Source organism: Micromesistius poutassou (genome assembly GCF_964030765.1).
Source record: "Micromesistius poutassou genome assembly, chromosome: 19".
In the NCBI taxonomy this organism is placed as follows: Eukaryota; Metazoa; Chordata; class Actinopteri; order Gadiformes; family Gadidae; genus Micromesistius; species Micromesistius poutassou.
The window spans coordinates 911,806-925,825 of record NC_140289.1 but is presented as its reverse complement, the minus strand read 5'-3'; the positions used below and the strand labels follow the sequence as shown (position 1 = coordinate 925,825).

At 53.7% G+C, this 14,020-nt stretch overlaps 1 protein-coding gene across 4 annotated transcripts in view; it reads right to left on the bottom strand.

Moving 5' to 3' along the window:
• Nucleotides 1-14,020, bottom strand: part of mdn1 (midasin AAA ATPase 1) — a 72,994-nt gene that overhangs the window by 57,151 nt on the left and 1,823 nt on the right. For all 4 annotated transcript variants that reach the window (XR_014639013.1, XM_084483509.1, XM_084483510.1 and 1 more), the window contains exons 4-20: nucleotides 13,870-13,977; nucleotides 13,374-13,566; nucleotides 12,087-12,296; nucleotides 10,554-10,685; nucleotides 9,256-9,359; nucleotides 7,890-8,004; nucleotides 6,781-6,983; nucleotides 4,499-4,580; nucleotides 4,016-4,111; nucleotides 3,774-3,886; nucleotides 3,341-3,489; nucleotides 3,050-3,110; nucleotides 2,080-2,291; nucleotides 1,566-1,669; nucleotides 806-950; nucleotides 410-506; nucleotides 80-193 (exon numbers count right to left, since the gene is read on the bottom strand). Coding sequence is in view for 3 of the 4 variants with exons in the window: in XM_084483509.1 (XP_084339635.1) it covers nucleotides 80-193; nucleotides 410-506; nucleotides 806-950; nucleotides 1,566-1,669; nucleotides 2,080-2,291; nucleotides 3,050-3,110; nucleotides 3,341-3,489; nucleotides 3,774-3,886; nucleotides 4,016-4,111; nucleotides 4,499-4,580; nucleotides 6,781-6,983; nucleotides 7,890-8,004; nucleotides 9,256-9,359; nucleotides 10,554-10,685; nucleotides 12,087-12,296; nucleotides 13,374-13,566; nucleotides 13,870-13,977 (2,238 nt within the window). In the remaining variant the exon portion in view is untranslated. The remainder of the gene's footprint in view (nucleotides 1-79; nucleotides 194-409; nucleotides 507-805; nucleotides 951-1,565; nucleotides 1,670-2,079; nucleotides 2,292-3,049; nucleotides 3,111-3,340; nucleotides 3,490-3,773; nucleotides 3,887-4,015; nucleotides 4,112-4,498; nucleotides 4,581-6,780; nucleotides 6,984-7,889; nucleotides 8,005-9,255; nucleotides 9,360-10,553; nucleotides 10,686-12,086; nucleotides 12,297-13,373; nucleotides 13,567-13,869; nucleotides 13,978-14,020) is intronic.

Genomic DNA, 14,020 nt, shown 5'->3' with positions numbered 1-14,020 from the left:
CAGAGTGAGATCTCTGGGAAATCTCACGAGATCTGAGAAGGGAACCGAGTGAGGGTGGGGGTGCTGAGGAGGGTCTGACCTGATGATGCCGGAGATTATGTTGCGGTGGGGGTTCAGTCCCTTCAGGTAGTCGCACACCAGGATCCGAAGATCTCCCTCGTTCTCCAACTCCTCCAGGTAGACCTCAGTAAACCTGCCATGGACCGACACACGTTCAACATGTTCTCAAATCCACCACGTATTCTTATTATCATCAAACATTTTATTAATATAGAATATTGTTTACTGTTGTGTACTGTTTCAGTAAATAACTGATGGCAAAACCGAACCACAGAGTGATACGGAGGTGTGGCAGACAGGCAGGCAGACAGGTGTGTGGCGGACAGACAGGTGTTCCAGGGCTCCTCACCGGTTCCTGATGCCCAGGGGCAGGTTCCTCTTGCCCACGTCGGTAGCGGGGTTCATGCAGGCGAACAGTCTGAAGTCAGGGTGTCGCACCAGCGGCTCTGCAGACCCCCGGGGGAGAGAGGAGGTCACACACCAGGACACCACACTGATGAGCACTACTCTGTAAAACTAGGTTGAGAGGAAACGTGGCAGCATCTGTGATAGTCTCACAGGAAAAAACCAACATCGTTCCACGATTCACATCTGGAGAATATATAACTGAAGCCTTGAATTCAAAGAAAAAAGTTGAAGTCAAACTCAATTTAAAATATATAACGTGTAACAAAGTGGACAGAATGTGTTCTACGTGACGCCTGGCCTCTGTGTGCAACAGTCCTCAGGATGTGAGCGCTCTCACCCGTGTCACCGCGGTCCAGCAGAACCAGCGAGCCGGCGGTTCCTTCCAGAAGCCCACTCAGACACTCCAGGGTCTCCGGAGCCGCCAGGTTGATCTCATCCAGAAGAATCCACTCGCCCTTCTTCACCGCCTGGGCCAGAGTCCCCTGAAGACAACACACACACACACAGTGTGAACCTTCACTAGTGAGGACCTCTCTGGGCCAGAGTCCCCTGAAGACAACACACACACACACACACACACACAGTGTGAACCTTCACTAGTGAGGACCTCTCTGGGCCAGAGTCCCCTGAAGACAACACACACACACACACACACACACAGTGTGAACCTTCACTAGTGAGGACCTCTCTGGGCCAGAGTCCCCTGAAGACAACACACACAGACACAGTGTGAACCATCACTAGTGAGGACCTCTCTGGGCCAGAGTCCCCTGAAGACAACACACACACACACACACACAGTGTGAACCTTCACTAGTGAGGACCTCTCTGGGCCAGAGTCCCCTGAAGACAACACACACACACACCCACCTCTCTCTGGGCCCCTGAAGACTTAACTTTGTGGGTACACAAACACTCAAAAGTAGGAAGCGAGAAAAACTTGCTACTAACATTTGCAGTCTGTGTCCTTTGGGCTTCAAATGAAGATATGGTTATGGTTCATACATTATAGACAGGTGATCATCATCACTGATGTACTGTCTCATGTTGTGTCATTTAGCGCGTAGCGTCTGATGCTACGGCGTCTCCATGGTTACCTCCACAAAGGCGAAGACCATGGCCGTCTCGCAGGCGCGGATCTGCTGCTGGGTCTGAGTCAGCCTCACGGCCAGGACCTCCCACTGCTCCTGGAGCAGGGCGGCTGGGGACACAGGGAAAACGTCAGTACACACACACACAGGGAGACGTCAGTACACACACACACATCAGTACACACACACACACAGGGAGACGTCAGTACACACACACACACACACACACACACACACACACACACACACACACACACACACACACACACACACACACACACACACACACACACACACACACACACACACACACACACACACACACACAGCTGGACAGAGTGCAGCACAGCTACAGTTAGATCAAAGCCCATCATGGACTCAGACAGTACCAGAGACACAGTCCCTGACCCCCCCCCCCCCCCCCCCTCCAGCGGTGGGGCCCCGGCCCCCCCCCTCAGCGGGTGGGGCCACTGACCCCTCCCCCCCACCCACCCCCCCCCAGCAGTGGGGCCCCCCTCACCGTTGGACTTCTCCTGCAGCTCCTTGGTGAGCGCTGACTTGCAGACGTGGTCCATGAGCTTCAGGAGGTCGTGCCAGCGCTTGCCCCTGAAGCAGGTCTGCACGTGGCCCAGGAAGGTGAGGTTCTGCTTGCGGGAGTAGGTCTGGGAGAAGAGGTCCTCGAAGGCCTCGCGCAGCGGCAGCAGGATCAGCTTGTGGTCCACGGGCTTGTACCTTATTACCGGACCCGCGGGGAGAGGTGTGTTGTCACAGTGTGTGGTGGGGCTGGGCGATTAATCAAATTTTGATCGCGATTTCGATTTCAGAGTGAAACGATCACCAAACTAATATAATCGAGTTGAAACTATTTGAATTTTTTTATTTTTTTAATAGAAATTGCAGAACAGCTGGATTCATATCTGGACTTTATTTTCTATTTTACCATTTTGTGTATATTTTTAAGGGGAAATTTCGAAGTTCTCATTTACAAAGTGTTTTTTTTTTTTTGGAGAGAAATTATGATTAAATGCATCATGTTTTCAAACTCAAAAATAATCGTTTGAATGATCGAGATTTCAATATTGACCAAAATAATCGTGATTATGATTTTTTCCATAATCGAGCAGCCCTAGTGTGTGGTGGTCGTATTGTAATCCTACATTGTGCTGTGTGGGTTGGTATTGGAATAGTATGGTTTAGTATTGCGTATTGGGTTGTCAGGTTGTTGTGTGTAGTTGAGTTGTGCGTTATGCTGCAGAGCGGTGTGTTGTTGAGTTGTGTGTTGTTGAGTTGTGTGTTGGGCTGCAGAGCGGTGTGTTGTCTAGTTGTGTTGTTGAGTTGTGTGTTGTCGAGTTGTGTGTTGTGCTGCAGAGCGGTGTGTTTAGTTGTGTGTTGTTGGGTTGTGTGTTGTGCTGCAGAGCGGTTGTGTTGTCTAGTTGTGTTGTTGAGTTGTGTATTGTGCTGCAGAGCGGTGTGTGTGTGTCGTCGCTCACCCTCCCAGCAGGTCGGCGGTGTCGCTCTGCTGGTTCATGTTCACCACCCTCAGCTTGTGTCCTGCACACAACAAACAACATCAAGTACTGCTACACAATCTCCGACGCACAAACTCTGCACAATCTGCACCGTTTTAATCTCATAAACAACGAAAGGGTTATTACCTCCCCTGCACGTGGATTTATTGTTTTTTAATTGAATGTGTAAATTAAATGAACCAAACTCACATAACAAGCTGTGTGTTCCTTAATTGGAAGGGGAGGGGCTTGTACCACCACGGAACAACTCACCTGTGATGCCGGCCAGGTACTGGACGGTGGAGGTCTTCCCGGTGCCCGTCTCCCCCACCAGCAGAACCGGTTCCCCCTGGTTCACGCAGACCGCCAGCTGCTCCAGGAGCACCGTCGACGGGCGCGTGGCCGCGAACGTCTGGTTCTCCCTGAGGGCAGAGCACGCGTTAGGGGGGACAGTGCGCGTGGGGCGGAGGGGGGGTGGGGGTCCACTCCCAGACCACCAGAGCACACGTTAAGGGGGGGGAAGTTCTGAATCATAGACAGTCACGTTTCTGCATGGAGGTGACGTTCCCTGAAATCCAGCTGACCTCGATAGACCCCCCCCACACACCACGGGGCCCAGGGGATCAATAGAGCAGCAGGGGTCTGCTGGACCGGTCTGGTGGGGGTCCTGGGGGAGGGGGGGGGGGGGGGGGGGCGGTCTACTTACACAGAGATCTGGATCAGGGGGCTCTGCTTGCGCTCCAGCGTGACGCGGCCCACCGACACCTCCAGCTCCTCCAGGGAGATCCCGGGCTGGTACATCTGGACGAAGTGCTGCGCCTGGGGGCCGGGGGGTGGGGGGGGGGGTGAACACATGAGGTCTGGTTCGTGTTCGGCTCGATAGCCTTCCAAAGTCCATGATGCACCCCCACCCCCACCCCCCCCATCCCGTCAGACGGGTGAACAAACCTTCTCTTTGGAGATGTTGAGCTTGCTCCCGATGACCTCGGCCATCCGCAGCCGACTGTCAGAGCGGGACAGCATGGCCGTGAAGCAGTCCAGGGCCTGGAAGAGCGGGAAACCATTACAAAAAAACAACAACACAATAACAACTACTTCTTTGTACCTACGTAGTTGTACGTACGTAGTAGTCCACATGTCAATAACGTTAACGACCTAGCCAATGTTAACGAGTGGCTAAATGGTGATTTAACCCCCCCCCCCCCCACCACCCCCGGACCTTAAAAATGTCCATCTGCAAACATTATATTACTTTATTAGCTGAAAAAAAAAAAGTACATTACATGCTAGCTTATGCTAGCAACCGGCTAATAAATTAAATTGTATTTGTATAGCCCTTTACTCACCATTGCAGTCTCAAAAGGGCTCAACAGGCCATATATTTCGGACAATAAAGCGGCCGCTACCTGCCAAGTGCTAGCGTTGGCTTACCTCCTGGAAGACGCGCTGAGCTGTGGCGGAGGAGGAGCTGTCGAAGTTGCTGCTGATCCTCTCGCACCACTTCAGGAGATCCCTGGGAGCGCACAAAACACCCTTTAAGACACCACCCACTACCTCTTTAAGCTTTTTGTCTACGCCCCCTCACTTTTACTGCCCAGTTTTGCCTCAGCAGACAAAGAGTCTCTTGACTATTATTGAAGTGATTTTTTTTTTTAATACAAGGCCGCCGCGAGAAGATGGAAAATGAAAAATGGATCTATAAATCACAATTTCAGAATCTGTAACACTTCCTACCTATTTGCGATTAGCAAGCGTTTTACAATCACAACTTTATTGATCCATTTATACGAGAACAGTTTGGACAGCATGCGTTCCCCTCAGTGCTCCCATATGATCTGAATGATTGGTTTGGCCTTGTTCCACTTGGGGGGGGGGGTAACCACGTAATTAATGACCTTCACATCGTCTCAGTGACTGGACTCACTGGGGGTCACTGCTCCCTTTCACACCCGATAGTGGGATGGGGATCAGCCCGAGCCAAACCCGGTGACATATGTTTAATCCAGCGCTCCGAGCTGATGGCCTACATAAGTTAATGACATTGATCGGGGGAAAGGCAACGTATACATGATGGAGGCCGATTGCACAATATGGAAAATAGACCAGCTAGACCTATTGATCTGTGGGCTGGAGCCACAACAGACGACACCACCACCACCACCCACCCCGGCACCAGCTGAATACTAGACTGAAACAGGAAGTGACACGCCCAGCCGCTGAGACACAACAGAGGGGCCAGGTGGGCCGTGTCTGAGGCCATCCAGGGGACAGATCCATACGCCATCGAACAGGGCAGGAACGTAGGGGAACGTAGGGGTGGGAATCTCCTGGCACCTCGCGATTCGATTCCGATTCAGTGGTCAACGATTCGATTATGAAACGATTTGATTTCGTTCGATTTAATGTACATTTCCATGCAGGATTTTCCAATATATATATATATATATATATATATATATATATATATATATATATATCTCTGACTTTGCTACTCAGAGTTTGTTAATCACTTCCTACTTGTGCGATGATCATTAAAGACAATCAACAGATGGATTACCTTATCTAATATTTTATAATAGATAAAGTCGGTTCTCTGCGCAGAGAACCCGCAGGCAGAAAGAGTTTTCTGTAGCGCTCTGCAGCAGGCGAACAAATTTAATAATAAAAAATAATAAAAAGACTAACAGAGCGACCCGGGTTTGATGCCTGGTCTCTGTACTGTCTAACCTGCTCCTTAATGACCTGTCTCTGTACTGTCTAACCTGCTCCTTAATGACCTGTCTCTGTACTGTCTAACCCCTACCTGCTCCTTAATGACCTGTCTCTGTACTGTCTAACCTGCTCCTTAATGACCTGTCTCTGTACTGTCTAACCTGCTCCTCAATGACCTGTCTGTGTACTGTCTAACCCCTACCTGCTCCTCAATGACCTGTCTCTGTACTGTCTAACCCCTACCTGCTCCTTAATGACCTGTCTCTGTACTGTCTAACCCCTACCTGCTCCTTACTGACCTGTCTCTGTACTGTCTAACCCCTACCTGCTCCTCAATGACCTGTCTCTCTACTGTCTAACCCCTACCTGCTCCTCAATGACCTGTCTCTGTACTGTCTAACCCCTACCTGCTCCTTAATGACCTGTCTCTGTACTGTCTAACCCCTACCTGCTCCTTAATGACCTGTCTCTGTACTGTCTAACCCCTACCTGCTCCTCAATGACCTGTCTCTCTACTGTCTAACCCCTACCTGCTCCTCAATGACCTGTCTCTCTACTGTCTAACCCCTACCTGCTCCTCAATGACCTGTCTCTGTACTGTCTAACCCCTACCTGCTCCTTAATGACCTGTCTCTGTACTGTCTAACCCCTACCTGCTCCTTAATGACCTGTCTCTGTACTGTCTAACCCCTACCTGCTCCTTAATGACCTGTCTCTGTACTGTCTAACCCCTACCTGCTCCTCAATGACCTGTCTCTGTACTGTCTAACCCCTACCTGCTCCTTAATGACCTGTCTCTGTACTGTCTAACCCCTACCTGCTCCTCAATGACCTGTCTCTGTACTGTCTAACCCCTACCTGCTCCTCAATGACCTGTCTCTGTACTGTCTAACCTGCTCCTTAATGACCTGTCTCTGTACTGTCTAACCTGCTCCTCAATGACCTGTCTCTGTACTGTCTAACCCCGGTCTAGAGTGAACCAACGTCTCCGTGGGGGTTACCGTAGCGACAGGGCACGCCCCTCCAGCGCCGAGGTCTTGTCCTCGGCCCGGGCCTGCGGGGGGGCGTCCTCCGGGGGGGGTGCGGGGGGGCTCCCGGGCCGGACTGGCTCCGGGTCGGCGTGCCGCTCCCCGGTCAGCTGGCAGTAGATGTCCAGCAGGCGGTCCGCCACCACCGCCAGGCCGGGGTACCGGGAGGTCAGCACCTGGAGGGGGCGGGGGAGGCGGGGGGGGTGTTAGGGGTGATGTTCCCGTACCCTTTCTCCCTTAGCGGTTTAGATTCCTGAACTGGGTTTTAAAGATGATCAAACACACAAACCTCCTCGACTAATAATGAATGAGTTTAGCAATAGTAGAGTCACTGCCCCCTCGGATTTAAGGTTCAAAATGACGATTGAACAAGTGTAACTATTAAATACTCAGTCATGAATATTCCATTAAATCATGACCCAAACAGCCCTATGGGGCCCGGGGCCCTCAGCTCTATGGGGCCCTCAGCCCTCAGCCCTATGAGGGGCCTCAGCCCTATGGGGCCTCAGACCTCAGCCCTATGGGGCCTCAGACCTCAGCCCTATGGGGCCCTCAGCCCTATGAGGGGCCTCAGACCTATGGGGCCCTCAGCCCTATGAGGGGCCTCAGACCTATGGGGGCCCTCAGCCCTATGAGGGGCCTCAGACCTATGGGGGCCCTCAGCCCTATGGGGCCTCAGACCTCAGCCCTATGGGGCCCTCAGCCCTATGGGGGCCCTCAGACCTATGGGGGCCCTCAGCCCTATGGGGCCTCAGACCTATGGGGGCCCTCAGCCCTATGGGGCCTCAGACCTATGGGGCCCTCAGCCCTATGGGGCCCTCAGCCCTATGGGGCCTCAGACCTATGGGGGCCCTCAGCCCTATGGGGCCTCAGACCTCAGCCCTATGGGGCCCTCAGCCCTATGGGGGCCCTCAGACCTCAGCCCTATGGGGGCCCTCAGACCTATGGGGCCTCGGGCCCTCAGCCCTATGGGGCCCTCAGCCCTATGGGGCCCTCAGACCTATGGGGCCTCAGACCTATGAGGGGCCTCGGGCCCTCAGCCCTATGGGGGCCCTCAGCCCTATGGGGGGGCCCCCCCTTACCTTCTTCAGCTCCTCGCGGGGCATGTTGCCCACCGGCACCTTGGTCCAGTACTTGTCCAGCAGGGCGGCGTGGCTGGACTGGGGCCGGTACCAGCTGCCCCCGCTGTAGTACATCCTGCAACACACCCACAACCAGCAACACTTAGAACCAGGATCACCCACAACCAGCAACACTTAGAACCAGGATCACCCACAACCAGCAACACTTAGAACTAGGAACACCCACAACCAGCAACACTTAGAACCGCTTAGAACCAGGAACACCCACAACCAGCAACACTTAGAACCAGGATCACCCACAACCAGCAACACTTAGAACTAGGAACACCCACAACCAGCAACACTTAGAACCAATTAGAACCAGGAACACCCAGAACCAGCAACACCCAGAACCAGCAACACTTAGAACCACTTAGAACCAGGAACACCCACAACCAGCAACACTTAGAACCAGGATCACCCACAACCAGCAACACTTAGAACTAGGAACACCCACAACCAGCAACACTTAGAACCGCTTAGAACCAGGAACACCCACAACCAGCAACACTTGGAACCAGGATCACCCACAACCAGCAACACTTAGAACTAGGAACACCCACAACCAGCAACACTTAGAACCAATTAGAACCAGGAACACCCAGAACCAGCAACACCCAGAACCAGCAACACTTAGAACCACTTAGAACCAGGAACACCCACAACCAGCAACACCTAGAACCAATTAGAACTAGTCCCTGACCTGAGGTGCAGACTTAGTATAATAATAGTACAGTAATAGTAATAATAGTATAGTAATAGTATAACAATACTAATGGTATAATAGTACAGTAATAGTATAGTAATAGTATAATAACAGTACAGTAATAGTTAATACAGTAGATATTAGTGGCTAGTAAGATCAGGGTTGATCCCTGAACAGCAGAACATCCAACAGAACACAGAACTATGAAACTGGTGTCTAACCCGAGTAGAGACCCACCGACCACAGCTGGTCCAACCCGAGTAGAGACCCACCGACCACAGCTGGTCCAACCCGAGGAGAGACCCACCGACCACAGCTGGTCCAACCCGAGTAGAGACCCACCGACCACAGCTGGTCCAACCCGAGTAGAGACCCACCGACCACAGCTGGTCCAACCCGAGTAGAGACCCACCGACCACAGCTGGTCCAACCCGAGTAGAGACCCACCGACCACAACTGGTCCAACCCGAGTAGAGACCCACCGACCACAGCTGGTCTAACCCGAGTAGAGACCCACCGACCACAGCTGGTCCAACCCGGGTAGAGACCCACCGACCACAGCTGGTCCAACCCGAGTAGAGACCCACCGACCACACAACCTCACCCATCAACTCTACCGACCTTCTGGTGGCGAAGAACTGGAACCCGGGCGCGACGTCGATGCAGTCCTCTCTCCCGGGGATGGTCAGCTTCTTGTTCTCCATCAGAGGCAGCAGCACAGAGATCTGGAAACCAGGGGGTAGTGTCGTTAGACGTTTTTTACACTGCCAAATATGCCGTCTTATGCACGCTTTTTTTTTTTTTCGCGGCATGGTCCGCGCGTTTGCACTGCCTGAGATAAATTGCCTGCTTGAGCTAGGACCCTAATTTACCCTCCCGGACCCTAGACACATTGGCGGTTTATTTTCATGTAAATGAGATAGACGCTCCGCAGTTCTTGGCTAGGGAGGTTGGGTAGGGAGGTTGGGTAGGGAGGTTGGGTAGGGAGGTGTTGTTGCGTTGTCTCTACAACAGAGACAACGCAGCGATATCAACATGAGGAGTTCTAACTGGAGAGACGGTGAAATCCGCGAGCTGCTGACCATCATGGGAGAGAAGGGGATGCAGCCGCATAATGCATTAAACGGAGACGTTGAAAGATGGTGCGATCAACGAGAAAGACGCAGAGGAACTGTCCTTGCGAGGCTTTTGTCGGGATAAAAAAAACAAGTGGTCAGCAAAATATATAAGAATATGCTGGCGTTTTTGCACTTGTAAATAGTTAATCGCGTTTGTAGCCTACACTCAGACGTGAACTCATTCTTGCATGCGCAAAAAAAATAAAAACATTCAGGAGTATGCAAATTATTCTAAAGAGGTCTAGACTCTGTGCGTAGCCCCGCCTTCTCCAGTGAACCAACAAAGCCGGCGCCGTGACGAACGGGGGATTTGACCCCCTTGGTTTTACACAGGCGACTTGAGATAAGACTGCGAAATTGCCGGGCGTGCCAAGCCACGACCAAATCGGATCGGCAGTGTGAAAAGGCCTATTATCACAGACTGGTACTGGGAAGGAGACCCATCTGGACCAGAGGGCTCACCCGACAAAGGCCATCCCGAGGAAGGCACGACATGTAGCATCGGTGGGAATCGAACCTGCGGCCCCATGTCATGCCTTTCTCTGTCAACACATTGTCCTATCAATACAACTTAAAACACAAAGCCCCAGACACCAAAGTGAAAATCAAAACAAAGAAAATGAGTTCAAATATCCAACAGACATCTCACATCTGAAACGTTCAATTCCTTCAAAACATTTCATGGATGATTGTCTCAGCGCTACATGTGATGGCCTCGACTGTCTTCACCGCCCACACAGGGACAGCCAGAAGTCCATAATGAGCACATGTATGTAAACGTATAGACGTGTGTGTGCTGACCACGTCCAGGGGGGCATGGTCGATGTCCTCCAGCAGGATCCACTGGCCCCGGGACACGGCCTGGGTCAGGGTCCCCGGCTGCCACACGAACTTCCCCGGGATGTCGGTACAGCGGTACATACCCAGCAGCATCTGCACACACACACACACACACAGGGACAGACACACACACAGGGACAGACACACACACACACACAGGGACAGAGATACACAAACACGCGTAGAGAAGACACACACATAGAGAACACACACACACACACACACGGGGACAGAGACACACAAACAAACGTAGAGAACACACACACACACACACACACACACACACACACAGGGACAGAGACACACAAACAAACGTAGAGAACACACACACACACACACACACACACACACACACACACACACACACACACACACACACACACACACACACACACACACACACACACACACACACACACACACACACACACACACACAGGGACAGAGACACACACGTGTAGAGAACACACACATGTAGAGAACACACACAAACTTTAGTTAGACTGAATGAGGCAGGTAGCTGAACATTACAGTTCAGCTACACAGGCTACTTTATACACATTGGAGTTTAGCTATTCACACACACACACACACTCTAATTATATACATGATAATCGAATGCTACTATTATACACATTGCAGCGACAGTTACACACATGTAGATATCCTTAATTATATTCAACGATATCCTTTAATTATAATTATTAATTCTATCCTTAAACATTAATTCCATTCTGGAACAGGAGTGGGGTGGGTTCTGGTGGGACGGTGGGTTCTGGTGGGTGGGGTTCTGGTGGGTGGGGTTCTGGTGGGTGGGTGGGGTTCTGGTGGGTGGGTGGGGTTCTGGTCTGTGGGTGGGTGGGGTTCTGGTGGGTGGGGTTCTGGTCTGTGGGTGGGTGGGGTTCTGGTGGGTGGGGTTCTGGTCTGTGGGTGGGTGGGGTTCTGGTGGGTGGGGTTCTGGTCTGTGGGTGGGTGGGGTTCTGGTGGGTGGGGTTCTGGTCTGTGGGTGGGTGGGGTTCTGGTCTGGTGGGTGGGTGGGGTTCTGGTGGGTGGGGTTCCGGTGGGTGGGTGGATGGGGTTCTGGTCTGGTGGGTGGGGTTCTGGTCTGGTGGGTGGGGTTCCGGTGGGTCGGTGGATGGGGTTCTGGTGGGTGGGGTTCTGGTCTGGTGGGTGGGTGGGTTTCTGGTGGGTGGGGTTCCGGTGGGTGGGTGGGTGGGGTTCTGGTGGGTGGGGTTCTGGTCTGGTGGGTGGGTGGGTTTCTGGTGGGTGGGGTTCCGGTGGGTGGGTGGGTGGGGTTCCGGTCTGGTGGGTGGGGTTCTGGTCTGGTGGGTGGGTGGGTGGGGTTCCGGTCCGGTGGGTGGGTGGGTGGGGTTCTGGTGGGTGGGGTTCTGGTGGGTGGGTTTCTGGTGGGTGGGGTTCCGGTGGGTGGATGGGTGGGGTTCTGGTGGGTGGGTGGGTGGGGTTCCGGTCTGTGGGCTGTGTTCCGGTGCGTACCTTGCTGTCGGTCTGGTCTCCCAGCTGGACCTTGAGGATCTCCGAGGCCTTGGCGTGGCCGGTGACCGCCGCCATGAACTCCACCAGCGCCGTCTTGCCGCAGCCGATGGGCCCCTCCAGCAGCACGGCCTTCTGGGACGCCACGGCCAGCGCCAGCCTCCGCAGGTTACGGCAGGTGGAGTCCACCAGCACCAGCTCCCTGGGGCTCACCTGGGGGGGGGGGGGGGGGGGCAGCCTTAGGGCCATGACTACAGACTGGGGGGGGGGGGGGGGGGGCAGCCTTAGGGCCATGACTACAGACTGGGGGGGGGGGGGGGGGGGGGGGCAGCCTTAGGGCCATGACTACAGACTGGGGGGGGGGGGGGGGGGGGCGGCCTTAGGGCCATGACTACAGACTGGGGGGGGGGGGCAGCCTTAGGGCCATGACTACAGACTGGGGGGGGGGGGGGGGCTGCCTTAGGGCCATGACTACAGACTGGGGGGGGGGGGGGGGGGGGGGTTGCCTTAAGGCCATGACTACAGACTTGGGGGGGGGGGGGGCAGCCTTAGGGCCATGACTACAGACTGGGGGGGGGGGGGGGGGGGGGGGGGGGGTTGCCTTAAGGCCATGACTACAGACTGGGGGGGGGGGGGGCAGCCTTAGGGCCATGACTACAGACTGGGGGGGGGGGGGGGGGGGGGGGGGGGGGTTGCCTTAAGGCCATGACTACAGACTGGGGGGGGGGGGGGGGGCAGCCTTAGGGCCATGACTACAGACTGGGGGGGGGGGGGTTGCCTTAAGGCCATGACTACAGACTGGGGGGGGCGGCTCAGACCTGGATGAGCCCCCTGATCACTTGCTCTAGCTTTGGATGATCTGTTTACATAGAATGAGCGTACACAAACTACTGTGCTAGCGCTGGTAAACCGTCAAAAAGGTAACCATGAAGGTTCCTCATCCCCTCGTGCGAAAACGGGAAACCAGGCGTGACTCCGCCCCCCTGCAGCTTTATGTTTCCCCCCCTGAAGGTCTGCCGTAACAGCGTCAGACCGCTGGTTCCCAGACGACCCGTGGGGGAGGTCCCATGGACTCAGACCACCACATGTCTGGGGCCTTTCCCACGATGCATTGCTCTCCACCGGAATCAAAGCTACACACGTACCTAATCTCAAACACGTCTAACGGAATTTTACCAAACCCTTTCCATTCCGAAATTCACAACAAACGACAGCCATCCTTAATCTGATGTCCAACCCTAATCTCCTCTCCTTGTATGACATCCGTCCGTCCGTCCGTCTGTACAGTACCTGGTCCGTCTGTCTGGGTGAGGTCCGGGGCAGCACCACGCCGCAGACGGCCACAACGTTCTGTGACAGGTCCTCTGACACCACCTGACCCCGGGTGTACTTGTTTGCCTTCTCCTGTCGCCACATCGCTGAGCCCTGATTGGCCAAGACCAGCGCCTTCTCCACCTCCAGCTGCTGCGTCTCCTCCAGAGCCCTGGACACAGAAAAAACAGTTTAGAAACCAGTTTAGAAACCAGTTTAGAGGGTTTCAATGACCCCTTAGTCTACCAGCAGGCGTCATGTGAAGGGCCTAGTTGTGATGTCACTAAGGGACAGATTTCTTCAGGCAGGTTGGGGGGGTACTGGCCCTTTAAAACAGAGTGCAATGGTGAGAGCGAACGGGAACGGGAGATTAAACTGCATCGAATACCTCACGAAGATTCCCTCTCAGATAAAAAAAACAACATCACAATGTTTAACGTCCTGAACGCGTGGCGTCAAAGTGAAGGCGGCGTACTTTATCTTCATGTGCATGATCTCGTCGTTGGAGAGCACCTTCCGCAGGAAGATGGTCTTCTGGTTGTCCGTCATACGAGAGACCAGCGCCAGGCAGTGGGCGGTGGACCTGGGGGACGGACACGGACACACACACACACACAAGAGTTTAG